The 27,375-nt window shown below is 36.1% G+C and overlaps 2 protein-coding genes across 2 annotated transcripts; one reads left to right on the top strand and one right to left on the bottom strand.

Moving 5' to 3' along the window:
• The first annotated feature begins 1,098 nt into the window (after positions 1-1,098).
• Positions 1,099-7,954, top strand: ccn4a (cellular communication network factor 4a). Its single transcript, XM_059509700.1, has 5 exons — positions 1,099-1,259; positions 2,905-3,196; positions 3,446-3,700; positions 7,183-7,376; positions 7,496-7,954. Exons 1-5 carry the CDS (start codon positions 1,212-1,214, stop codon positions 7,793-7,795), a joined length of 1,089 nt encoding a protein of 362 aa, XP_059365683.1. The 5' UTR covers positions 1,099-1,211; the 3' UTR covers positions 7,796-7,954.
• Positions 7,955-8,287: 333 nt separating this feature from the next.
• ndrg1a (N-myc downstream regulated 1a) lies at positions 8,288-13,698 on the bottom strand. The gene is made up of 14 exons (XM_059509699.1): positions 13,509-13,698; positions 12,770-12,875; positions 12,506-12,626; positions 12,361-12,423; positions 12,216-12,276; positions 11,885-11,971; positions 11,731-11,787; positions 11,535-11,638; positions 11,386-11,448; positions 11,256-11,307; positions 11,042-11,089; positions 10,620-10,655; positions 10,170-10,221; positions 8,288-9,609 (listed from the first exon to the last, which is right to left on the bottom strand). Exons 1-14 carry the CDS (start codon positions 13,557-13,559, stop codon positions 9,371-9,373), a joined length of 1,140 nt encoding a protein of 379 aa, XP_059365682.1. The 5' UTR covers positions 13,560-13,698; the 3' UTR covers positions 8,288-9,370.
• Positions 13,699-27,375: the final 13,677 nt, after the last annotated feature.

Below are 27,375 nucleotides of genomic sequence, written 5' to 3'. Positions count from 1 at the left end.
AGTTGAGCGTGTCTGCTCCTGCCAATTCTTAAAAACTAACACACTTCACTGACTTTGCCAACAAATTAGTAACCTTTGTGCTCTGTGTTAGAAATAACAGCCTCTTTGTTCTCACGTGTTCATTCGTTTTTCTTCCTGGTATTTCCCAAGAATAAAGCATCACACAACAATTGACTTTCTGCTAGACAATATAACAAGTAGATTCCATTTAGTTAGCTAAATAAAGGCATTTATTGACATGAAACAATGCTCTCATCAGTGTGGTTATGATTTCCATCTGGCCATCAGATGGCATAAAGTGCTATTTAAACTCAAGTCTGCTTTAAAGGACCATGTCAACTGGCCAGTTTAACATAGATGAGAGAAATTTGCAAAGGCAGTGTTTTATAATGTATTCCCCAGAAACATGAAATACAGATTATTTGAATCAGCACTGAAGTGATATTTGAGCTCAGAATGGCATTTTGTAGACTGTGCCAAAGTGAAAAGATATCTTAGCAGGATATGAAAAGAACAACTTTTGCTCTCTTTCTGTTTAAGCCCAGTCCATTTGTCTTTTTTCTTAGAAAGGAAAGTTATCATAGAGAAAGGCAAAATGTGCTTCCGTGCATCCATTTAATGTTCTCAGGGTTGCATGCGAATTATGGAAGGCTTGAGCCATGTTTATATGACTCAATACATGTATGGAACGTTTCAACAGTTTTAAAAACTGTAAACAACATTTCTGGAAAAAAAAATTATTGCTTCTTAGCCAACAAAATTAACCTTTAGCCTTTGGGGTAACCAGAGCAACATTTTGCTGCGCTTTATTGACAAACTGTTTTTTTTTTTTTTTACATTAGGCTATCACATGATTTATACATTACACATTCTATAACAACTATGTCACAAAAATACAACTATGTTTTAAGATGCGATGAGACATCAAGCTTAGAATCTAAATTTAGGCTAGTTTGACCAAATCCCAAATCACGTGATCAATTCTTTGCCTGCGGTGTCATTGGCTCTGACGTCATTAAGGATCCAGAGTATGAAAACTTTACAGCAGCTGGATCAAGGTGTGTGTGTGTGTGTGTGTGTGTGTGTGTGTGTGTGTGTGTGTGTGTGTGCTGCTCTCAGCTCACTAAATGAATGGATCCTGCTCGCGAATGGGCGATTTTTCAAGAATCATCTAATTCTGGATTCAATGCATTTATCACTCGGGATCAGTGATGACTTGGCTTCTGATGTGGGTTCTACTATTTGCTTGTGTACCACAGGTAAGAAATATATTTATTTTGTTTTGTTTATTTATTTATATCTATTCATTTGATTACAGTATCTGAATTATTAGATGCAATTAACGCATAAGTAACACGCCACACCTACAGTTTAATTGATAACAGTTTAGAAGACAGTTTAACATGCGGTTGAAAGCTGTAACTTTGACCTATAATGCTATTTTTAATGAGTAATAGCCTATTTGCTTTTAACCTACTGTAAAAGGTTGTTTGATGTCTGCACATGTATTTTTCAAGTGAAAATTTTAATGTGTTGTGTTAAATAAAAATAAAACAAACCACATAATGAAATAGAGCGTTTCAAAAGCCTATTCTTCAAGTATGTTGTACTCTTTAGCAACGTGAAAATGAGACACCTTATCAGAGGTTTATGTGGCAGCATTTGCATCAGTAACTCAAACCCCCATCTTTTCCACATTAAATTCACACCATATCTTATATTAATTCAAATTTAAATGCGCTATAGATTTAATTATATGTGACAGACATTCTTAACAAATGACCTCATGTTTCACGCATTTAAGGAATGCAATTTCTAAACAACGAATTTCATGTCTGAGAGTATACTGCCGCCCTGTGGACTGAAATAAACATGTTTGTCAAAATGCATATTTAGTATTTAGACTCGAGTAATATCCTTTATTGTTTGGATTCACTGGAAACTCTTTAAAAATTAGATCCATTCATTATGTCGTTGAACATGACAGCCACCCCCTTTGATACTTAAAATTATGCAACTTTTGCTAAGCTTATAAACGGTCATGGAGATCTGCAGCTGTAAGGCACAAGTCCGGTTTACTTTGTGTCTGTTGCCATATCAATCAGTCATCTTGCTAATTGAACCTAAGGGCCTGAAGAAATCGACGTAAAGAGGCCTACTAAAATCATTTATCAACATGATCTGTCATCCAAAACATGTGTTTGAACGTTTAGATAGCTACCTACCATAAAATAATAATAAATAAAATCCACCCATTAGCTCTATTTGTTTCTTGACCTGATGTGCAATGATTGTCCAGTACAAAATAAGACCCATGAGCTAACAAGTCTTTAGCTATTATAATTTGATATATGCAGGAAAGTGTAATTAGAACTGGTTCATTACTCTGAGATACAGCAGTTTATGGGAAATTAATTAAGCTACATCGCTTCCAATTACAAATGGCATCATAAATTGCATTTAGAGGTTCAGCTGAAATGTGTTTACATGTCTGAGATAAAGAACAGCAAAATAAAACATTTATCTGCTTGGTATTGTGACGTTTATCACAGAATTGTGATATTGTACAATTGTAACACGTTTCTTACAATTCTGATATAAAATTCTAGATATCAATTCAGAAGTGTGAGAAAAAAAGCCAAATAAAAAACGGATTTGTTAGATGTGAACTCATAAGTTGATGACTTGCAATTGTAAAATCCAAATTAAAAATTCTGTGAATTGTGAGATGCCGCCCTAAACTCAGAATAAAAGTCACAGTTACCCTTCTTATTTTATTATTAAATCAGTCATTCCAACCCATTTTCACAATGTCTGTAGGCAGGAGGTATCTTGGCAGGGGGGAAAGAAACAAAAGCCTAAATGTGTCAGAAACAGGAATATCTTGAGACTTGTGTCTTATAGATTCACAGAGCATTTGCCCAGGATTCCTCTAAGATGCTGTCCACACCAGACCCCGTCACCCCGGAGCCCTATAACCGCACTCAGTTCTGCCAATGGCCCTGCAAATGTCCTAAAACTCCCCCCACCTGTCCGCCAGGTGTGAGCTTGATCATGGATGGCTGCGATTGCTGCAGAGCATGTGCCAAACAGGTAGGGGAGGTTTGCAACGAGAAAGAAAACTGTGACCATCATCGTGGCCTTTACTGTGATTACAGCGCAGACAAGCCTAGGTACGAAAAAGGAGTATGTGCCTGTAAGTGTCCTTGTACTAACACAGCCTTCATATTAACACTGTGTTCCACTCTTAGATTAGATTACGATGAAGATTTAAAGGGTAGATTAAGGTGCAGAACCAACTGTATAAATAAACCAAGCCAGGCAAAGCTGAGCAGACCTTTTAGCTTTCGTTTTCACACAGCACATCACATACTTTTCTTGGTATTGCATCCAGTATTTATTTGATGAACTTGACTGCACTCCGTTCTGCTCTGATGCTATCCAGATCTGCCAGGCACTGGCTGTGAGCACAAAGGTGTGATCTTTCGCAACGGCCAGAGCTTCCAGCCCAATTGCAAATACCAGTGTGTGTGTGTGAATGGGGCGATCGGATGTGTGTCGCTGTGTAATGAGTCTCAGCCTCCCAGGGTTTGGTGCCAGAACCCCCGCCGAGTTAAAATCCCCGGCCGTTGCTGTGAGCAGTGGATCTGTGATGAGTCCAGGAGGGGGCGCAAGACAGCACCAAGACACACAATGACTGGTATGATCTCCTGCATCTCACAAAATAGCCTACTCGCGCGCCGTGTTCAGGGCGCATGCAGAAAGCCGCGTCTCGTGGACAGCAACACTGAACTGAGCTATCTCCGTTGCGTCCTCCTGCACCTGAACGAACAAATACAAATCGCAGTTTAAACATGCAAACTGAAAAAGATGTGAAAGAGACCACTTCAGCAGCTGCATGCATCAACACCGAATTATGCCTCTTCTTGCTCTTGTACCGACAAATACATACAAAATTATGTCAAAATACCCATCTTGGAGATTATTCTCGAAAAAAATAACTGTGGCTATGTCTTAACCCGTTTAATCCCAAATTTTTCCCAGACATGAAAATATCCAAATGATGCCATTAGTAACCCTTTGAAATAATCAATAATCAATAATAATTATTATTTGTATTTTTGTGTGTGAAAATTTTAGTTTGTTCACAATTGTGACCGGTGGGATAACGTGTGTACTGAAATAACATATTTCTGCAGTCATAAAATGGTGAGATATCTTAGCTCAGCTATTTTTAACTTTTTGTTCACAATCTATGTTCACTATTATGCATAAAAAACGTATCCAACATTGATAGGAACACTGAGATAAAAAAAATAAATCACCAACACAGCATTTAAAATTTGTTACTTTTTTGTAAAATATAACATCACATTTTATATTAATGCTTAAAGTATCACAACATCAATATTATAAATGTTTTGTAAAATTTGAATTTTTAATTTAGTGCAATATTTTGTCATTGCAACATTTTGTTGTCATTTTCACTAGCAACTGCAGTTGGATTTATATTGTTTTTTTTTTCAATTCAATTCAAGTTTATTTGTATAGCGCTTTTTACAATACAAATCGTTACAAAGCAACTTTACAGAAAATTATGTTTCTACAATATTTAGTAGTAGCTAGTAGTTTGTGCACGTTTGACAGGATTTTAGAAAAATAAAAATAATAATAATAATACAAGACGTAGTCAGCTAGATGATGAACTATCAATATTATTAATTAATAGTAATTATATGATGCAGTCACACATGTAGCAATATTTGTTAGTTCTGTTTGTTGATTCAGGGTTAGCATCATCTGGGGTCCTCTGAGGGTCAGCATCATCTCTTCTCAGGTGTTCTGGATCCAGACTGGAGCTTGTGTAAATCCTAGTTACATCCGTGGCAAAACATAGAAACAAAATAGAGACATCATTAGCATAGCTGCTGTTCCAACAAAGTAAAATTAGTTTAACCCAAGCTAAAGAATAAAAATGCAGATGCAACTACACTCACAATTTAAGAGATACATTATTCGTATGCTTGGTGAAAGAGATGCGTTTTTAATCTAGATTTAAACAGAGAGAGTGTGTCTGAACCCCGAACATTATCAGGAAGGCTATTCCAGAGTTTGGGAGCCAAATGTGAAAAAGCTCTACCTCCTTTAGTGGACTTTGCTATCCTAGGAACTACCAAAAGTCCAGCGTTTTGTGACCTTAGGGTGCGTGATGGGTTGTAGCGTGGTAGAAGGCTAGTTAGGTACGCAGGAGCTAAACCATTTAGGGCCTTATAGGTAAGTAAGGATAATTTGTAACTGATAAGGAACTTAATAGGTAGCCAGTGCAGAGACTGTAAAATTGGGGTAATATGATCATATATTCTTGACCTGGTAAGGACTCTAGCTGCTGCATTTTGGACTACCTGTAGCTTGTTTATTGAAGAAGCAAAACAACCACCTAGAAGTGCATTACAATAGTCCAGTCTAGAGGTCATGAATGCATGAACTAGCTTTTCTGCATCAGAAACAGACAACATGTTTCGTAGCTTGGCAATGTTTCTAAGATGGAAGAATGCAGTTTTTGTAACATGTGAAATATGATTTTTTTAAAAGACAAATTGCTGTCCAATATAACACCCAGATTTCTGACTGTAGAGGAAGTAACAGTACATCCGTCTAGTTGCAGATTGTAATCTACAAGATTCTGTGTGGTGTTTTTTGGTCCAATAATTAATATCTCTGTCTTATCCGAATTTAATTGGAGAAAATTATTTGTCATCCAATCTTTATGAAGAATATTTGGGTATGTCACCGTTTACTTTATTTTGCTATCCTCACTTACATAAATAAACTATAGTGCCCTGCAACCACTAGTAAAAAAAACAAAAAAAAACAAATTTATATCTGGTGTGAATATTTTTTTGTTTGACTGTGGAATAATTCTTGTTAAAACTACAAAGTAATTCAGTTAAGAGCAGTGAGGGATTTTCTTTCTTTCATATATGATATATATTGTATACTTAAGTACACAGTTATCCCATATAACTAAATATATGTGAATGCATATATTAATACTAGACTCCCTAATGATCATCTTTACCAAAAATCTTTGTCATATATTTATGTTAAGACACTTTACTAGCCTTTAGTTTTGGAGCTTTGATGCAGCATTCATCTTCTCAAGGTGCAAACAGGAAATATTTCCATATTTGCAGGAAGTGAACTAAAATGTCAGGATTAAACGCGTTAAGTGAAAGTAAACAGTGGAGAAAGAAATTGGATGTGTATCATTATATGGGATTCATTATCTCTTAAAGTGACCGTGCCTAATTTAATATATGCTATCGGTGTCCTTAATGTTAATCCAAGAGAATGAAAGAAAGAAAATCTAAATCAAAATTATTTTGTAGTTTTAACAAGAATTATTCCACAGTCAAACAAAAAAATATTCACACCAGATATAAATTTGTTTTTTTTTTTGTTTTTTTACTAGTGGTTGCAGGGCAATATAGTTTATTTATGTAAGTGAGGATAGCAAAATAAAGTAAACGGTGACATACCCAAAAATTCTTCATACAGTGGACTACCAGTACAATTGATTTAAAAAAAACTATTGGGACCAAAAATTATTTAGACGCTTTAACCTGACCATGTTTTTCCTAAGTGTTCTTTAATTACTAATGGAACCTTTTTACACCACAGACTGAACAAAATTAAGCATTGCTTGGTAATTGGTCAACAAAGTATTGATAGTTTTGTAAATATTTTCATACTAACAGTTGTATTAATTTTTGGTTGATTCTAATCCATTTAATAAACGTTTCAAACAGAACCTGCACCGGGCCCCGCAAACCTCAGCTCCATCCTTGCTGAAAACTCATGCTTTGCAGATAATTCATTGATAATGGTCAGAACATTGAATTTGTGTTATCTTCTTTTGCTTGCAGTAATGTTTTTTGCATCATGCACTTGAAAATGGATTGTAAACAAGACTAAAAAGGTTTTAGACAGTACAGTTTATAACCTTTATATAAACATGTTACTTCACTATACCACACACACACCAGATTTGTAAATGTTTTTGTCTCTTACATTCATCAAGGCTGCATTTATTCAAACAAAAATAGAGTAAAAACATTTTATTTTTTATTATCAGGAAACTCAGAAATGAGGAAAGCATTCACTGTCTTTGCATTCTTACAGCCCTGTCTAGTGTAAAAGACAACTGGCACAAGAACTGTGTGACCCAGACAACCACCTGGAGTCCCTGCTCAAAGACCTGCGGCCGTGGTGTATCTTTACGCATTACTAACAACAACAAGCAGTGTCAGATGGTCAAAGAGAGCAGACTCTGCAACATCCGGCCTTGCAAAGTGGACATCACAAAACACATCAAGGTAGATCATGATCATAAACATCGGATTCACTGTAATATTAAATTAGCATTTGAGAGTGACATGAATGACTATAGTGTTTAAAAGGATATAAATAGATTTTCTCCACATTTCTCCACAAGCCTGGAAAGAAGTGCTTGAACATCTACAGGGAGGACAAGCCACACAACTTCACTATCTCAGGCTGCACCAGTACAAACACTTACTGGCCCAAGTACTGTGGAGTGTGTATAGATGAGCGCTGCTGCATCCCTTACAAATCTAAGACTGTTGAGGTCGACTTTCAGTGCCCGAACGGATCTGGCTTTAGCTGGCAGGTCATGTGGATTAACGCCTGCTTCTGCAACCTGAGCTGTAAAAACCCCAATGACATATTTACAGATCTAGAACAGTACCATGAGAAAGGTGAGGTTGGAAACTGAATGTATGTGACCTTGCAGAAAAAAAACAATAGAAACATTATTTGGGTGAAAAGCCATAGATTTTTTTAAAAATAATTTTTAATACGAGACTTTTGCCTAATGGTAAAACTGAAATATATCCTAATATATTCTATTTTAAGACTATGTGGCCTATTGCAACCAAATGGTCATATAAGCTAGTTATTTCCTCCAAGCTTAAGCTGGTTTTGTCATATGGTGACACAAAAAAAAAAAGAAATTGTACAAATGATGTAACTATATATAAAAATCATTTTGACTTCTTTAGTTAAAATCTTTAATTTATACAGATTCTATTAAAAAAAAGAAATGTTTATTGGTTTTATATATTGATAATGTAGTTTTTGTAATGTCATGCCTTTTTCCACATTTATTCTCTTAAATGTCACTTGTAGTCCTTGGCATGAGTTTTGCCTTATAAAATTTGTATAGACACAGTTTTCATTAAATTATCGAATAAACAGACAAAAAAAGTTAAGTAACAAGCTTTTTATTTTCCTTTTTTGTTTTAATAAATACAAACTGTTATTCCATTAAAAATGCAGTGCATCCGATTGTTTTACATCTTTATAAAGCAGAGTGTTTACCAAGCTGCAATCATTTGTTTTAGTGTGTGTGAAAGAGCAGGTCAGTCACTTATATTTTTCTGAGCAATCCTTCATGTTACTCTTTCAAAGCCTTGAGGAAAAAAAAAAGCATCCAGTCTAAGTAGAGGATTCCATGGCACGATTTGTTCTGTTGTGCTTGATTGCATAGAAATCATCATTACAAACAAAAAACAACAAAAATATCACTCATATACAGTCAATTTCCTGTCTTCTAATATCTACATATTGGTTGTGTTAAATTTAAACTGAAGATTTTTTTTAAACATTTGATCCCTTAATCATTTAAAATCACTTTCGAGAGCATCAATCACAGAGTTACAAATATAACACAAAATAATGGGACACTCCCAGGAAGGAAAATGCAAATAAACACATTATAAGCTTATACCTTAGTTTTTAAACGTTAGCATCATGAAAAAATGCCAGCGTCTCTAATCTGTGGTCAACCAATCCCTTTTCCATTCAATGAGGTTCATTTCAACATATACAGATTATACACTTAATTATGCACTTAATCTAGCATATAAAAGTGGTATAACTTGACAAAAGAAAATTAATAGAAGACTATAGATTAACATAAATTTACAAATGTGCCCTTCTCAGTGCCTATAGCTTACCTGGATAATGACCACCAAAATGTCTCTGTGCTGCATTGCCTCTAAAAAACAAGACAGCCTTTGCGCAGTGTGCAAAAAAAAAAGAAAATGAAATAACTCCATCATCAACTCTATCCACTCCTCCCTCAGCATTTCCCCAGGAAATGTAGTCTTAAACACAAGACACTTTGGCTTAAACGCCCTCTAACAAATAAAATGGTGCAAGACGTCTGAGAGAAACAGCACAGCGACATGCGGCAGTCCTGTTGAGAGTGTAGTTAGTGGCAGCGCAGCACAGTCAGAACAGAAAGGTTAATGCATATGTGAGATGGACTGGAGACGAGGTCACCAGTCTAACAGGACACTTCGGTGGACTTGGGAGCCTGGTCCACAGAACTGTCCATGTTGTCAGTGTGTGAATGTGTGCGTTGGTTTTCGGAGGTGTGGGCTCGGGCACGGCCCTCGTTGGTGTGGGAGCGACTGCGGTTGCCCTCGTTAGTGTGCGACCTGCTGCGGTTGCCCTCAAAGGAAGTGATGCTGGAGCCGGATGCTGTACGGGAACGGACCAGGCGGGTCATGCTGGCAGAGGGCACTAAGAAGCAGAGGAAGACAGATTAGGAGACTTATTTTCTATATATATTTCTGTATATATGTTTTTAAAGTATTATTTTTATGTTACAATACTCAAACTTTTTTTATATTTTTGAAACAGTCTCTTATGCTCACCAAGGCTGCATTTATTCAATCAGAAAAATACAGTAAAAACAGTGATACTGTGAAATATTATTACAATTTGAAATAACTGTTTTCTATTTGAATATTATCAATTTTGAAACCAGTTGTGCTACTTAATATGTTTGTACACTTTTTTTTTTGCATGGAAAGTTCCAAAGACCAGGCGTTTTTGCAGTTGTCTAGAAATTAGTCACTTCACTTTAAGAAAAAGGTCAAGTTGAGCAAGTCATGTTGAAAATTAAATCTCGCCACTAGAGGGCAGCACAATCCAGTCATTTATATTGCTATTTAGTAACGTTGTATGTTAATTTTACATGAACAAAGATGTTCAGGCAATGTACCATGGGTATTTCTTATAAAGATGAAGCGGTATGGTCAAATAGAGACTATATTAAACAAAAAGACATCAATACTTACTGTAGCCCATGCCCTGAATGAAGTACTTGAAAGCCTCTGTTAGCTTCCCAGGCTAAGGAGACAATAAAAGCAGAACTCAGTTTTTTTTACTACAAAAACAGCTAATCAGGTCAAGGTGGAAAACAGATTTCCCTAAGTATATGTTGTGAAACCGGAAGGATTCTAACAGCCGGTAGCAGCAGGTGGCAAGCAGAGTATTAGAACTGAGACCTATATGCCATCGCTGTCCGTAATGAGATTACAGCGCACTTCATCCCCCCATGATCATTCTGTGCCTTGAGCAAACTTGTAAACTAGCACGTGGGACTACGGATGGAAATTAGCCTTTGGCTATAATCCGGCATTTTTACATGCATGTACTCCATGTTATGTTCATTAAAATGCACTGTCCCAATTAAATAAAAAAAAAAAAAATGAATCTAAATGGTCATTAAGGTTATAAATACACACCTGGTCGACCTGGGGCAAGCCTCCACAGTCAGCCATCTGAAGAAAGAGAAGGGACAAAAAATGTTACTTAAAATGCATGAAAAACAAATGCGTCACTGTTGCTTCTCATTTCTGTTTCTGCCATTCACACAGGTGTCTAAAACGCCCAGCGCTCCATTAACTTCACTGGTCTCAGCACTTATCGGTGATAAACAGGCCATTTCAGATGCCATAAACCTGATTCTTAGTCCACCTGAGGTCGAGCTGTGGAAAATTAGGTCAGCAGAGGTAGGATTCATCTCTGGAGCTGGCCAGCGTGGACCACTTCTGCACTACCTGGGTAAATTAGTCACTAGATAATGCTGAGCTATCAGGATCTTATCAGTGCTTGACTTTTCCATGTGGGCTATAAATACATGCCAGCTTCACTGGAATCCACTCACCTTAAGCAGTGTGGTTTTGGTCGGGTCCAGCTTTGTGTTGCACTCAACCTGTACAGAAAAAAACAGACGTGTTCAACCACTAAATACACATGCAGCTGATATGAAATGTGGAGCAACAGTGTGCAAGATCACAGGTTTTCAATAAAAAAAATACATATAAAATGTCTAGCAATCATATTGAAGTGAATCAGTCTTAAATTAAGCTTTAACCTACCACAGCATCCACTGCTGGGGAACTGTCTCCAACTACCAGGAGTGCAGGACACCTGAAAACAGAGCGACAAGTCATTACTACAGGAAACTCATCCCCCATTGTCTAGAGTTTTAGACAATTTTAGACTTACTTTAGAGTTCTGACATTGGCATGGCCACCAGGTACAGGCCTCTCGATTTCCAGGTCTCTTCGGCTGTGAAGTGGATGGAAATATTAATTAAATGGTATATAACCACTAAAATAACGATCAAGATGTTTCAGTAGCGGTGTTGTTGTTACCTGTTGTAGGACTTGACAAAGAGATGCAGATTGTACTGGTTCATGTCATTCACAATGTGGTGACGGTATCTGCCAATGAGGTCATGGTTCTGATGGATTTCCTCCTGGAGAAATAAGAAGAAATAATAATAAAATTCATGTTAGTATAAATTCAACAATTCAAAAACTATCTAGAATGGGTCAAACATTGACTTACATTTCCAAACAGGTGAGAGATGATCATGTCAGGCATGGCGTGAGTCCAACCAGAGATCTGTATTTCAAGAAAAGAAAATGAGCCCAGACACAAAAAAGAATGAACTCTATAAAAATGATGTATTAATTATAACTGCAAAGTAGTTAGCACTCACTTTGTGTGCTGCCCAGTCCATCCAGCCCTCAGAGCATGGGTTGATGTTTATTAGCACAAGGCCTTCCACCATAGCAGGGTGATCCACCTATAAAAGGAAACAGTATTTGTAAACCCCATCTGAACAGATCTGAACCCTAATTTATTAAATAAAGAACATGCAAGTCAAGCAGAATTGTTTTTTTTTGTACAAGGGATGTTCCTAAACAGCTAAATTAGCCAAAAGAATGCCATAATCCTAAGGAAAAGAAACACTTGCACCTCTTTAGCCTGGTTTGATTGATTCAAATTTTAAATCACTCAATAATAATCTAAAAGGAAGTCGAACTCACTGCAAACTTAGCGAGGATATAAGCACCCGCACCAACAGCCATGCCAATCACACTCTTCAATCTGTGAGGTTTAAGAAAACGAGTTAGTATAGAAAACAATCCAGAACGTTCCTAAAACTGTTAAATACTGAAACCAAGACCTCACCCAAAATGTTTGAGGATTGATGGAAGTGTCTCAGACAGTTGGTCCATGGAAGGGTATTCATATCTATTAATAAATAATTATTATTCTTCTGCATTCATTTACAATAAAGTTTTCCACTCATATGTCTGCACATGATAGAACTCACCCAGTGGAGAAGGTGTTTGCTCCCTCTTGCTGCCCTGGTGCATCTACATGACACACAGCAAAGTGCTGCATGATCTCCTGCATATCCTCATGGCTGAACAAAGTGTCATAGCAGCTTTTATCTATTGGAGAAACATGATGCATGCATTAAAACATGTCCTCTTTTAGAACAACCTCTTAATTAATGTGTATTGTAAACCAACACAAAGAGATTTAGAGGACATTTTAAACTGTTTTATCATGTTGAAAATATCTAAAATCTTACGGTTCAGTCCAATATCATGGTAGGTGAGGATGACAGGCCGGTCACCCTTAGGAACCCCTTTCATGGTGCAGTGGACTCTGCCATACGGAGTCTCCACATCATGCTCCTACGTGCAACATGGTAAGAAAACGCTCATCAGCATCTGCTGAGCCATCATAAGCAGCATTAATCTAATCTGCAGCACACCACGTTATTACAGCACATATCACAACAACAACTTAACAATTAAGGACAATCGCAATTTGGAATCTTTCTGCAAATGAACCACAGACCAGCTGCAAACATTTCAGGACTCAATGCACTTTGGTTATAAACCCATAAACTGTAAAATCACGGTCCATGAAAACGGTTTGTCTGATTTCATAATGATCAACTGCATCTACCAGTTTCACAAAGCGTCAAACCCTAATTAAGACGACACAGCCAATATTAAATTGATACATTTCTATTACATTTTATAAACATGTTGTATTAGATAAAATAGGAAGAAATGAAAGATTTAGACTACTTGTAAACTATATTATCAAGCTCTAATCTGCTAAATCCGCCTGTAATCTGCATAAATAAATTAAGATATTATAAACACTTGAAACATTGTGTATTGTGAAAAGCACCATACAAATAAATTTGACTTGAATTTGTCAAAATCAAAACTTTACTCATGCACAATTTGAACCACCAAGACAACAAGAACCCTAAAAAAGTCTGAAGCAAAAGCAACATGAATGTTTCTACTCACAGCAACTTCAATCTCGAATACTAATTCCATATCAGAGTCCTCCAGAACCATGGCTGCCGATATTAATTAGTAGTAGTGATGAGAACGAGTAGGTCCAATCAGATTGAAAGTAAGCTCCTGTTTGCGCACTTATTTGCTAATATTCATCTGTGTGCAGGGTTTTATACCCCTGTTGCCGTCGCTCGACATAAGCCCCACACTCCCAGCATGCTTTGCACCAAGATCAAAACAAGTTAATTCTAGTTAACGACATCCGTAAATCTGATCAGCCTGTATCAGCTGCTTGGAGTAGCCAACTCGCCTTTGGAAACATAGGCAAGTGCATCCAAACCAAAATTTGATGATTGTGATGGCAGTGTGCATTGCATAATTGTCGTTTTTCATCAATACAATAAATAAAAATCGGCAAAGAAAGTGCAACTGAGCTACACAGAAGCTCAGCAGAGGGTCATGGTAAATATGTGCTGCTACTTTTAATTTTTCCTTAATTTGTTTCCGTCTAAAAAAACACAACTTTTACTTTGGAAAGAACACATCTTGATGAAATAACATTCCTAACGAGAATCGGTATTTCTACATATTTTCCCATGTTTAAAAGTGGAAGCTGCATCGCCACTAAAACCAAAAAATCATAAGTCACCGTCAACGGATTGAACTTTAACTTTCGGTTGAACTTTCTTGAAGTTAATTTAGCACTAGTGACAATGACAAATAACCACCATGCACTGTAAAAGTCACTGAGAAAAGACTTTGAGTGCAGGCCACTGGTCAAAGATCAACTAGCTGATGCTGCAGAAACTAGTTTCAGCTGCCTCTAGTTACAGCACAACCTGCTAAAAATGTCAAATAACATCTTTAACTCTGCCAAGGACATAAACGTCTTGTGCTTGGCTTTGTATAGTGACTGAACACAAACATATGTTGTCTCACTACTGACACTAATCTCTTTAAATGGGACGAGCCCTACATGAGCACCTCAGGCAGATGGCCAGTGTATCCCTCAGCAGCCCACGTCATTGGTCTAGAGGATGAAAACTCTTACTAAACACATGAGCCGCAAACTTCAGGACTTTAATCTGTGCGAGGATCAGCACGAGAGGCTTGCTGGATGTGAATCTGAACTCTATCAGTACTGCTGTAATGCCATGGTGTCAGCAAAGAATGACCTCTTAGATTTTTGAATGAAGTCTTAGGAAAAACATGAAAAATGAAAACCATACAAAAAAATTAAATCCTTGCCTTTATCTCCAACTGCTGAACAGCCTCTCTTAGCCCCTAGAATAGAGGTGAAAACACAGTGTATTTTACCACAACATGTGTTCACTATATTGTCTTGCATAAATATGTACATTTAGTTCAAATCTTTACAAATATAGTGTATACTTGCAAATCCTTGTCCCCGATGAGAGGCTTCGATTCAACTACTTGGATATCATCCATTCTCAATGAGGACACCTAGAGGTAGGAAAAAGGTGACATTAACACAACCATTGGAGCACTTCAAATAATTTACCACAATCTTCCTCCAAGGTCACAGAAGGAAGTATCAAATTGCCATTTCCTTGTTTTTGTTGTGGTGTAATTCAGTTTTGGCAACGACTGTTCTCAACAGCTTTAGGAGCTCATAGTGGATTCAAGGAAATAAGATTTAAAAAATGCTCTAGATCATTTGTGGGGGGGGGGTGGTTCACAATAGAATATTTTCTAATTTGGTTTGCTTTGCTTAAAATTTTCTATTTTTTAAGATAAAAGTTTTTTTGTTTTTTTTGCCCATACATATTACATACATGTGATGTATTGAAGTGAAATGCTTATACCAAGTTTCTCATACAGTGCAAATAGAAAAAAAATTATATATATATATATAAAGGCTATCAAGAATATGACATGAATAAAAATAACAAAATAATAAAGAATGTATCCAATTATCATGTTATGTTTAATATAATTTTATTCTTAAAACAATAATTTCATTACATTATTTCTGCAACTGTAATCTAGGGGTAAATTTATTTGATGCCTTCTGTGCAGTTTTGAATAGTCTGAATGCATGCTTCTGATGCAGCTTTTGTATATTTTGCTGTTTGCAATAATTGGAACATTACAAATACATTTCCTTTGTTTTGTTCTTATATTATCACCTCAGCTCTTCAAAACAGCCTAATTTAGTTCATGCATTTGAATGTTGTTGTGGATGTAAATGGAATGAGAGCTTGAACAGGCTCTTTGTCTGGCTAAGGTTTCTAAAGGTCACATGTCAGGCTTTTCCTCTGTAGTGGATGCTAGACACAGGAAGCCACTGACACAGCTGCTTCCATTGCTCCTGCAGTCAGTCCCTCCACCCCTTTAACACTAGCATAAAACTAATTCAGCTTTGCTCCAAAGCCAGTATAAAAGCCTTTGTGTTTTATCATCCCACAGGTTCAAGAAATGTTCCTGCACCAAGCCCCTATAAAAAAGCAGCAATTGATTTTGTGATTCACAGTTGAACCAAGCCAAGATGTTTATCAAGAGGAATTTCTGCAGTTCAAAAACTATGATTGTGCAGTCTATCACTTGCTGAGGTTTCTACAGCAAACACCAACACGAATTCCTGACCAGAATCATGTGAGAACTAATATTACTCATGATGAATACTAGACCAAGCTAGAAGAAACCAGCTTAATGAGACTTTATTTAAAAAATAATAATAATAATAATAATTATATATATATATGATGCCTTCAGTGTGAATCTACAATTTTCATAGTCATGAAAATAAAGGAAACTCTTTGAATGAGAAGGTGTGTCCAAACTTTTGGTCTGTACTGTATATATATATATATATATATATATATATATATATATATATATATATATATATATATATATATATATATATATATATATATAATCAAACATAAGAAAAGTTAATTGACAGGTAACGGTTAGCTGCCAAATAGGTCACCTGCGTGTTTTTAAGCTGTGAGCTCTTATGGCCTCTTTGAATAATCTTTTACGTGGGAGTGTCAGTAATGTCTCAGCAGGATATAAACCGGAGCAACATAAGGACAGATCCTGCCCTTCCCATGCCCTAGAATACTCACAACTTCAAAACATCCAAATGCACCTGTCTGCTTCTCCAGACCAGTTTCCATTATAGTTTACAATTGTAAAGTAGACTAATTAATGTCTTACATTACATACTGATTTAACAATTTATCAGTATTGGAACACTTCAGACAAATTTGTAACAGATACATTGCGTATTTCTATGAATATGTGCGAATGTGCATTTTTTTTTTTTTTATCACTTTGAGGCACGATAAAGATTCAAAGGTTTACTTCGGTTGCTATTGCATCAATGTCAGTAAGTATAATGTTAATGCTGGAACATAACCCCCATTGCAGCTGCACCCTGCAGGGCAGAGGAACATTTTTGTTTCACTTCCCATAACCACTTTTTTCTTCTTCTTTTCTGAAATACAGTTCATGGATCACATTTTTATACTGAGAGATACTGAACTCAATGCATGTAAGACCAATCGCTGCAGGGGTCCAACAACATTTCTTCGCCAGTTAAGCAGTAACACTTGTTGGCCTACAACACTAATAGAAAATAATCTCCGATTTTCCTATTTATGTTTCACATATGTATGCATATGCTATTTTGCGGTGTATTCAGTTCATGTTTCTGCAAATGAAATGCAGTATCGTAGAACAATAAAACTTTGCCGTTGTCATAAGCAAGTGTTTATTTAATTACTTATATCATTTATTAATTCCATATTTTCATTTGGTCCATGTCTATATTCACATATAAATAGATATTCCTGATCTTATACTTAAAATTGTAATGTCATAAAAAAACTAAGTCAAAGCTTTTATGGCAACAAAGTCTTCTACTGAAACTTTATGATCTGCTTTGGAAAAAAAAGTGAACTTTACGTTCAAACGATCTATTAGTATTTCACAAATGTCTATGACATTTAATATTATACGAAATGTTGTCTCAGGCTAAAAACTAAAGCAATACACAGTTAAACCAGCATATTATAGTATATTAGTATACTACATATACATATTAGTATCTGTCACACTGTTCAAATTAGTTTTCCCACTCAAGCTCACCATACTTTGTCAGTATTGCAATTTCCAGTGAAAGCTACTAAAGGCATATTGATTTGATGCTAAAATTTGCTAAATGACATTGTGATGTTATTGCGTGATGACACCATTACCTGTGACACAAAACAGCGTTTTTACATAGAATACATAAAGAGATTACTCAAATCTCAAAAAATATTTTAAATTGTAAAAGTAACATAAGTAACATCTTTATGATCGGATTTTTAAAACATTGAATTATTGAACAGTTACACACTTTTTGTATTTTCTTATCAACTAGTAAAAGTACTGGTAGTTAGTTAGTGTGCTATAAAAGTCTGTAAAATAGGACACAGTGTACTGTTATTTTTCGCAGGTGTTTTACCTGTCTTTTAAATTCCACACTGCATTTTATGTTTTATGGTTATAGGGTTACAACGTAATGGATAGCATCCTGGCAGAAAATGACTAGTAACTTTTCAGTTTTTTTAAGTATTTTTTCTTACAGAGTGTACCTAATTGTTGTAAACCAAGAATTACATATACAAGCTAAAAACATGCTGTATCATAAATGTGCATTTATTATTGACCAGTTGGAACTAGCAATTTAATGCACAGTTGATGTTTGTACGGTTGATGTGCTGCTTGGCTGGCTAGCTGTTCAATGGTTTCCTCTTTTCATGTAATTAAGATGAAAATATGTGCCTTTTTATCATTTCAGTCACTTTACAAAAGTTGCCAAAAAACTTTTCTAAAATAGGTAAATTTGTTGCTAGGTGCTTTTTGAAAAAAAAGTTGCTAGTTAGTCTGAAAAGTTGCTAAATCTAGCAACAAAATTGCTAAATTGCCAACAGTGTACTTTGTTGACACGTGCAACCACACGCACGCGCGTAACGCGGCAAGTGACATTAAAACAACTATCGCGGTTTCACTGTATTATCATAAACTGTGTCTAATTAAAACATTTATCTACAGTTCAAAGCTGAGAAATATATACCTCGCTCGATATCAAGCCAGAGACGGACTGCGGATTTATTAAATAATATGCAACATTTTAACATTAAAACGAATAATAATAATAAAAAAATTCCACTTTTTATGACTTACCGTTTAATTGTCCACAAACTAAAAACAAGTCCAACAAAACTAAAAAGTTTTTTTTGCAGAGTTCGTGGGTGACAACTGTCTACGTGCTGCTAGCGACAGGACGTAGCAGGCAATTTTATAAAGATGTGTTTATAGTCAGTCCTGCCCACTCCTGCTTCTATTGGGCAACTTCACTGAGTCATGCCTTCCTTTCACAGCATTGCATGAGATATGACAAAATTGAGGAAAGTCTCTCGACTTTAGGACTGATCTTTTTCTACAGTAAAAGCTAGAAAAGAAGCTAATTGTGAAATTGACTTTATTTGGTATTTGTTCATCTTTGTTCTGTCCCTGCATACTGGCATTTGCTGTAAAAAGTAATATAGAATAATCTCAACGCTTGTTATTCTTTTGAATCAATAAAGAATTGTTCAGAGTGCATGGCTCTGTATGTGTCTATGCGTGTGTGTCCTCTCTAATCACACAATGCTTTCACTGTGGTAGGCTAACATGAGGCAGTGATAACAAGCACATTCACAATGGACACACTGCACAGGAACTACCATTAGGCTGATCAACTCAAGCACCATTTACACCACAAACGGAATAAGACCGCAGAATAAATGCAGACAGAATTGACTTCTAAAGCTGTGTTCAGCATGAGTGACTTTTCATAAATCAAAACTGTCATATGATCAGAGTTATTTTTAGGATATTCGATGTAAAGCTGGGCAGTCGGCCAAGTGAAACTGCTGTGGAAAAATACTGAAACCACTGTTGACCAGATAAACTTTAGGATGTTAAGATTTATAGGCAAAAGCATATTGAATCAAAGAGTACACTTCTCGGTTTAATAAACTTGGTTAAAGAGAATAATAACTGATAAGGATTGTGGACTTTTACCTGACAAGTTCATATCTCTGTGTACCCACACAGTGTTTCTCGTGCAGTCTGGTGCTGCATGAATTTTAAATCATACACCTACCATCTCCACTTATATAAAAAAAGACAAACTTGACTCTTGTAATTTTACTAATCTGGAAAAACTAATTAAATCAATTGAAGACATACAGCTATAAAAAAAATAATATTAAATACTATCTTACTTAAATTTATTTAAAATTAAATTAAATATTATACCACTCATTTCAAAGGATGTCATTTAGTTATTTCAGAACTTTGTGTTGAATTGTGGTTTATTTGGGGGGTCATATGTGTACATTTCTCACCTTTGTGTCAAGTCTTTGTTTTTCACAGAATCTGGGTTAATGACATTGTGTCCTTGTACTTGCAATACAGAGTGGTTTTCATCTTAAACTTCTCAAATCGTATTTGCACAACATGTAAGTTATGCCTCAGAAAGAACAGATAAAAATTGACCTCCCACTCCCTACAGGCTTTTGACATCAGACAAATCAAAAGAATAAAAGGTGGTTCAAAACCAAAGGCCATTTTCTGCAGTGGCCAACCAAGAACAGGACAAAACAGTCATTATGTATTAATTTAAACCACACAGACATGCCCACATCATCCAAATGAACATTACAGCTGGATTTGGCACACTATAACGTTATAAAAGGCCTACACACCTTTCTTTCAGGAACTGAGAGGTCAATGAGGGCTAGTTTGACATAGAAATGTTACCTAACAAAATTATAGAAGATACTTGCCATTGCTGACTTGTCTAATTCTGCAACATGCCACTCATTCACAAAACAAAAATTCCATTTTAATGCATTATTTTACACTTTAAACTACATTAGTCAAAGAATAAATTCCTTATTATATATTAGTAATATCCCAGTCCTCCTGTTTCTAACCTCTAACATGCATAGTCACAGTCAGCTTAAACTGCATTAAACCGCTTTAGTTTAGATGCACTGTGTGATGCAATAACAGTAGTCAGGTATGAATCATACTAAGCTGTGATTCAGATACACATGACATGGGACAGTGCTCAGGACAGTCTGAGATGTAGATCCCACTTCAACCTATCACGTAGTTCCTCAGAGCATGTGTACTAGTTCAGTGTCACGAATTACTGATTTACTAAAAAGTATAACAGGACGTCTTAAAACTTACACAATGAAAATAAACATTATTTTGGGTGCATAATGGTACTGTTAAAGATGTTTATGCATCAATAACCAATAACAATGTGATGGCTTCATTCACAGACAATGGAATAAAAAAGTTGCAAAATTAGGTCATACTCAATAAATGGAGAACTAGGTAAGTATGTGCTCTTGCCGGTATGAACAAAGTGTTATGGTATGATCAAAGTGTTATGGATTATGTATTAACGTGTGTTGGGGAACAACACAGACAGCGACTCATAAATGGACAATATAAACAAGCACATGCAAAAGAACCCCCAGCATATTACAATTACACAAAATCTTAACCATTTATCAACTGTGAGGAAGTTTCTACTATCAATTTATTGGTGTCACTGGCACATGTATAATCTTTTTAGAGGTCGTTTCTGACTGAGGATTTTGTATCTGATCTTCGATCAGTTTATCTCCATTAGTCATTGTGACTGGCCACAACAATTATAATTACACGTTACTGCTCATTTCACTTTGATTTTTAGGATGATAAAGTTACTCAGTAACTACAGCCATAACTTTTAGGGCATCATTTTTCAATGTGAAAGAAATGTTTGGTTTAGACATATTATTTTCTAACTACTTTTTATAGTAATATTACACAAGTACTCCAAATATTCAACCAACATATATGCAATCATAAAACCCTTATAAACATTTCCCTCCCTCTGGGCTTATGTATTTTCTGTGAGAGGTGCTAGATATTCCAGTTGTTTCTTCATTTCTCACAGTTTTATCCAGACACACCCTGGGCCGATCCTTAACCACTCTGCGTGAATTATTTTTACAGCTTCATCTTCACAAATTTGTGGAAGTGGATTGATTTCCTAAGTGTTATTGTACCAGAGCTACTTTCACCCGATGCAGACGGATCACCTGCAAGAAAACTCCTTCAGCTCCACCATGTCCATTTTACTCTGGCCTGGCAACATGGTAGCATTCCTGCTACAGGTCATTGCCTCTGTTGATAAGATGCAACCAATAACTGAAGTGGAAAATTGCTCTGACCTGACTTTGTTTTGTTTTCCATGAAAATCACCTTTAAAACAGGACCTAAACTCATTCACTAACAACTTGCCAGAGGCAATTGTACAAGGTAACCAGCCACAATCACTTAATCTTTAGGTTTCAAATATTTCCTGACTTGCAAAACAACAGCCTAGAAAGGTGCTAATTATTCTTGTCAGGCATGAATTGACAACATACAAAGTATAGGCCAACCCATATTTCCATTTTATTAGATGGGGAGACTGTTCCTGTAAGTGCAAACAAGACTGCTGGACCACAGCATATAGATATTACTGGAAACAGAATAAATGAGTTTGGAATCTCTGGAAAAACAATTCAGATATTCACCTTTGCTTCATCTTCCACAGCTGGAGAGGTTGAGTCCACACGCCCTTCTGGCCGAGCCTTTGTAGTGACCGAAAACTGAGTGCCTGAAAAATCCTATGAAGAAAGCATCACCTTATAATGCTGAGAAGTACAAAAGAGATGTTTTGCTCTTCTGTGAAGCTCATGGTTTACAGTGCTTATAAGAATAAACACTGAAGGACAGATTTCAAGTTTCTTAGATTTCAAGTTAAATAAAGCGAAATAAGTAAACAATGAAGAAATTACTTAACCAGGGTTTTTTTTTTTGTCAGTAAACCTAAGCCAAAGGCAATGGTGATAATTACTTCATTGCTGAGCTAGATAATGGCCGCAGCTGCCTTGCAGTGTCTCTGTTAATAATTTTATCCACCTTTTGACCTTATAGCAAGTCACACGTCTTTGGGCGATTTTCCTCTCCTGCCAACAAAAAAAGGCACATGATCACATGATAATAAACCCAAGTTAACTATAATGAAAGGTCAAGTCTTTTTATTACTTAATAGGCTACCACTGGTCATAAATAAACAAACAAATAGGACAGGATAGAATGGGAATATGAATATGACAATTATAAATAAATATATATATATATATATATATATATATATAGAATATATTAGTACTTTTATAAATCAATAGGGCCTCATAGGGTTACTATGAATTAAGTTACCGTCTTTACCATTTTAAAGTCTTTGACCCACCCATGAGATGTAGAAACACCGTAGTGACTAAATGGATCACACTCTAGTGCTCAACCCGCCCCACCAACGCAGCGCACACCACCTGCAGCTTACCGTAAAACACTAGTGTGTTTCAAACGTGGATCACCTCACGTACTCGCGAAGACGTGGCCAACGTGACTGGCGCTTCTGTGGTGGGCGGGGCTGGAACGATGATCTTACCTCGTTGTCGCCGCTGCTCGTGAAATAAGACAGTATAGTGTCAGTGACTGTCACTGATTACATTGTAAGACTGTTTTTAGAGGAATCATTCTGTTAAAAGAAATGTTGCAAAATTCCTCTGTAAAGTGTTAAACGTTTACTTTGTCAGGATACTTTTAATAACAGCTTTTAAAACGGTTTGATTGATTAGACCCCAAATATGTGAGGGACCTCCTTCCTAAAATATATAGCAGGTAGGCCTGTATATTCATAAATACTAATTTATACTGCATGTAAAAAAATCTAAATACAAGCTGTGATATTAAGCGTGACATTATAAATAGGCTACGAAATTACAAATGTTTTCAAAATGAAATTACATGCATTTATTAATATTTAAAGTAGTGTGTAGTGTTAAACATGTAGCTAAAGCTAAAGATTATTATTATTATTATATTGAATTTTATGGAAAATGGAAGATCTTGGCGTCTAAAATCCGAGAAGCAATGCCCTAAACCCAATTCCTACTGTACTATTTGGTGGTGATATAAAGTTTTCACGAGAATAGTGAAATGCTGCTGCCGTGGCTCCGCCTCCTCGACTACGTGCAACTTTTTGCTGGTGGTGCATTCAACGCATAATTGTTAACGTACATTAATTTACCAGACGCTTTGGTCTAAAGCGACTAACAATTGGGAAATACGACAAGCGATCCATCAGAAAGAGTCGAATAAAACACAAGATGTGCCCGTAATACAAAAGTTCCAGACATCGTTAACAATAATGTCTGTACATTATTAGTATTAATAGTACCGTTTACTCTCTCACTTTGTTTTCATTGTAATTTCATTGTAATTAATTGGGAAATGTACTACCAATTTTTGAACAAAAATTATTTCTACACCATATTTTCAGCGCAGATGAAGAACACTTACTTCAGTAGATCATGATTATTATTCAAATATTCCTGTCCTAATATTTCTGTAGATGTTCAAATCATTATCACAGTAATCATTACACTCACATACATTTTTAATTTCAATCCACAACTTTTATACATAATATAGCCTACACGCACACACATACATATATAAAGTGCAAAGCATAAATTAGTACACCCCCTCTAAAACTTAAATTCAGCAATTACTCTCTACTTAGACATGTTAGGGTTCTTTGAAGATATAATATCCCAACAAGTCTGTTTGATCAATTACCAAAGAGAACTGCCAGGTGACTTATTTCTTAGCATAAATAGGATAATAGTACAAGAGGAACACCAAATTATTGTTTGAAGTATGGAAATATAGCAAAAGTAGCACCGACATTCAAAAACAATGGACTTGTGATAAGGCTCCTGAAATACTCAGGTCTTCACTTTAAGTTTTCATTTAGTGAAGAGTGAATGTTTGCTAGAAAAAGAGTGAGAGAAATAACATGCAAGGGTCTCAGAGCTAGCAAAAGCTATGAAAAGAGTGACCTTTATCTCACAGAATATGACGCAGCTGCAAAAGTGACATGCAGGCTTGTTGTCACCACTAGAATTACCTACTGTAGTCAAAACAAAATAAATGCATTTAATCTCTTCTAAGGCCCATATTTACAAAATAGAGACTTCTGGGAATCCATACTCTGGTCTCAAGAGACCAAGTCAATCATTTCAGATCCAAAAGCATCCAACATGTTTTAGTGTTGCTACAGGAGGAGTACAGTGAGAAGTGCTTTGGTACCCACAGGGACGTTCAGTGGTAGTAAAGCTTTTATATAGAGATGAATGAGTGCTGAAGCTATGAGGGATTTGTGCTTTATCAATGCTGGCATGAATTCACACACTACTGTGTGATGTAATAGAAAAACTTTACACAGAAGATGCTACCCTCTCCTCATCCCTTGCATCATTGGGCAATTTTTCAACATGACAATGAATATATTCATTCTCCCAATGTGGAAATCCTTTAGTGGACCTGTATTTCACTCAATCTTAATGCTCTTGAGCAGCTGTGGGGATAGAGACAAGCTGAGAGCAAAACTCCCCATCAAAGACTAGAGCATTTAAGGAAGACGTTCAGGAGTTAAACAGGACAGATGTGAAAATTTGTCATGAACTTGTACACTCAGTGCCAAGAAGGGTCAGAGTAGGGTCACACACACACACAAACACACAGTATAGAAAAGAATCACCCACCTTTAAAATAATCACATTTTGTTGCTATGCAGCCTGAAATGAAGACCGACACATTTTTGTTTATCCGGCTGTATTTACTCAGTGCCAACAGAATCACGGAGTTGGAAAAGGTTCACCACCCCCTTGTGTCAGTATTTTGTTGAACCACCTTTTGCTTTGAAAACAGCATTTAGTCTGTTGTGATACGTCTTTACTAACTTTCTAGACTTTGCAATATTTGCCCACTCTTCTTTGCAGAACTGCTCAAGTTCACTCAAATCTGATGGTGCCCGTTTGTGGACTGCAGTCTTCAGGTCATTCCACAGATCTTCAGTGGGGTTTAAGTTTGGACTCTGAATAGGCCATGCAAGGACATTCACCTTTTTCTCCTTTAACCACCTTGTGCTCCGTTTTGCGGTGTGCTTTGGGTCATTGTCATGTTGGAAGGTAAACTGGCAGGGGGCAGCAGATATTTCTCATTTGACTGCCCCCCCCCCATCCATTTTTCCCTCTATCCTGACAATTCAATTCAAGTTTATTTGTATAGCGCTTTTTACGATACAAATCACTGCAAAGCATCTTTACAGAAAATTCCTACAATAAGTGCACCAGTCGCTGCTGCAGAGAAACACCCCATAACAAGAGATTACAACCTACACTCTTTACTGCAGGAAGGCGGTTATTTGGATGACGAGTTGCATTGGATTTCCGCTAGACATATCGTTTGATGTTGAGACCAAATAATTAAGTTTTAATCTCATCTGCCTCAATCTTCAAGGTGCATTTTGGCAAAGCTCAGTCATGACTGCATGTGGCCTTTCTTGAGGAGCGGCTTTTTCCTTGCAAACCCTCCCATTCAAGCAACATTTGTGGAGAATTTGTGATATTGTTGTCACATGCATTAGATGACCCCTCTTTGTCACATTTCTGCAGCTGCTTCAGAGTACCTGTATGGTTCTTGTTTGCCTCTCCGTCCAGTTTCTTCATGGCTCTTTCATCCAGTTTGGAGCGACATCCTGATCCATGCAGGGAGGGTCTATGTAGTACCAAATACCTTCCATTTCTTAACAATAGACTTCACTGTGCCTAGATATTGATAAAGCCTTTGAATTTTGTTTTGCATACATCTTCTGACTTGTGGCTGTCCACAATTTTATCCCTGAGAACTTTTGACACTGCAATTTCACCCATAGTTGATTATTTGTTTCATTTGCACCACGGTCTGAAAGCTCTTTTCATAATGAGCTAATTTAAATGACCACAGCTGATCACAGTTAAAAGTCAAATGGCTTTGTGTGCATTGAGAAGGTGATTAGCTACACCTGAGTTACAAGTCATTTTAAGGGGGTGAGTCTTTTTTCAAGTCCGTAATTCTGTTTTTTTTTTCTCTTATTTTTGACATGTTGGTGTTATATGATTATTTTCTATACCCACTGTACACTGTAAAAAGTGATTTTTTTAAACTTGTGAATAAAGATAGCATCAGTTAATTAAATTTTACAAACAAATACTATTTTGTCTTTTTACTTCAAAATATCAAGTTTAATTCAATAAGCTACATGAGGTTCCATTTTTATTTATTTTACTGAAATACATAAGTAAATTCAAATGGAACTGCCTAGGTAGTAATGAAAGTTAAAACTCATAAGTATATTTTATTTGGAACCGTTCGTTATGTTTACAAGGATTCTTTATGTAAATATCAAAGTTATAATCCCATATTTCCCATCATGCAATGGGGCATGAATAATTAAAAATGTACACAGTTTTATGGTTGTTTTTGTTGATAGTTGTTTAGTTTAGTTATTTGTTGTTTGTTTTAGTAACATACAGTTTTGTGACTCATGGAGTTTATTTTCTACTTAAAATGACCCATTCATAATCAAACACTATTCACTGATTGTTACTGTCATTGTGTGTGGTGTACCAAGTATTGAGGTCTCTGTGTTCATTTGGATATTCATTTTATTGAGTGGGCATATTATCTTATAAGGATTACAGCCTGTCTACATGCCTGGTTGCCTATGTTTGCAAGTGAACCACATGCTGTAATAGCATGGTTGTTTACCAGTGTTACCTTGTTAAAGTAAATTGTATAGACTCGTAGATTTTGTTTAATGCAATGCTTAAGTTTTACTTAAAATACATGAGTGCAAAATTTGCAAATG

Source organism: Carassius carassius, chromosome 25 (genome assembly GCF_963082965.1).
Source record: "Carassius carassius chromosome 25, fCarCar2.1, whole genome shotgun sequence".
Classification (NCBI taxonomy): domain Eukaryota; kingdom Metazoa; phylum Chordata; class Actinopteri; order Cypriniformes; family Cyprinidae; genus Carassius; species Carassius carassius.
The sequence above is the reverse complement of the archived record's forward strand: the minus strand, read 5'-3'. Positions and strand labels throughout refer to the sequence as shown.

What these genes read in the sequence shown, in the direction of transcription:
- ndrg1a (XM_059509699.1), bottom strand. Translation starts at nt 13,559, where the DNA reads ATGGTTCTGGAGGACTCTGATATGGAATTAGTATTCGAGATTGAAGTT. An exon ending in CCCCAGCAGTGGATGCTGTG is followed by an intron (nt 11,090 to 11,255) that starts GTAGGTTAAAGC and finishes TTTTCTGTACAG; the next exon opens with GTTGAGTGCAACACAAAGCT. An exon ending in CATTCAGGGCATGGGCTACA is followed by an intron (nt 9,610 to 10,169) that starts GTAAGTATTGAT and finishes TCTGCTTCTTAG; the next exon opens with TGCCCTCTGCCAGCATGACC.
- ccn4a (XM_059509700.1), top strand. Translation starts at nt 1,212, where the DNA reads ATGACTTGGCTTCTGATGTGGGTTCTACTATTTGCTTGTGTACCACAG. An exon ending in TATTTGCTTGTGTACCACAG is followed by an intron (nt 1,260 to 2,904) that starts GTAAGAAATATA and finishes TGTGTCTTATAG; the next exon opens with ATTCACAGAGCATTTGCCCA. An exon ending in ACCAAGACACACAATGACTG is followed by an intron (nt 3,701 to 7,182) that starts GTATGATCTCCT and finishes GCATTCTTACAG; the next exon opens with CCCTGTCTAGTGTAAAAGAC.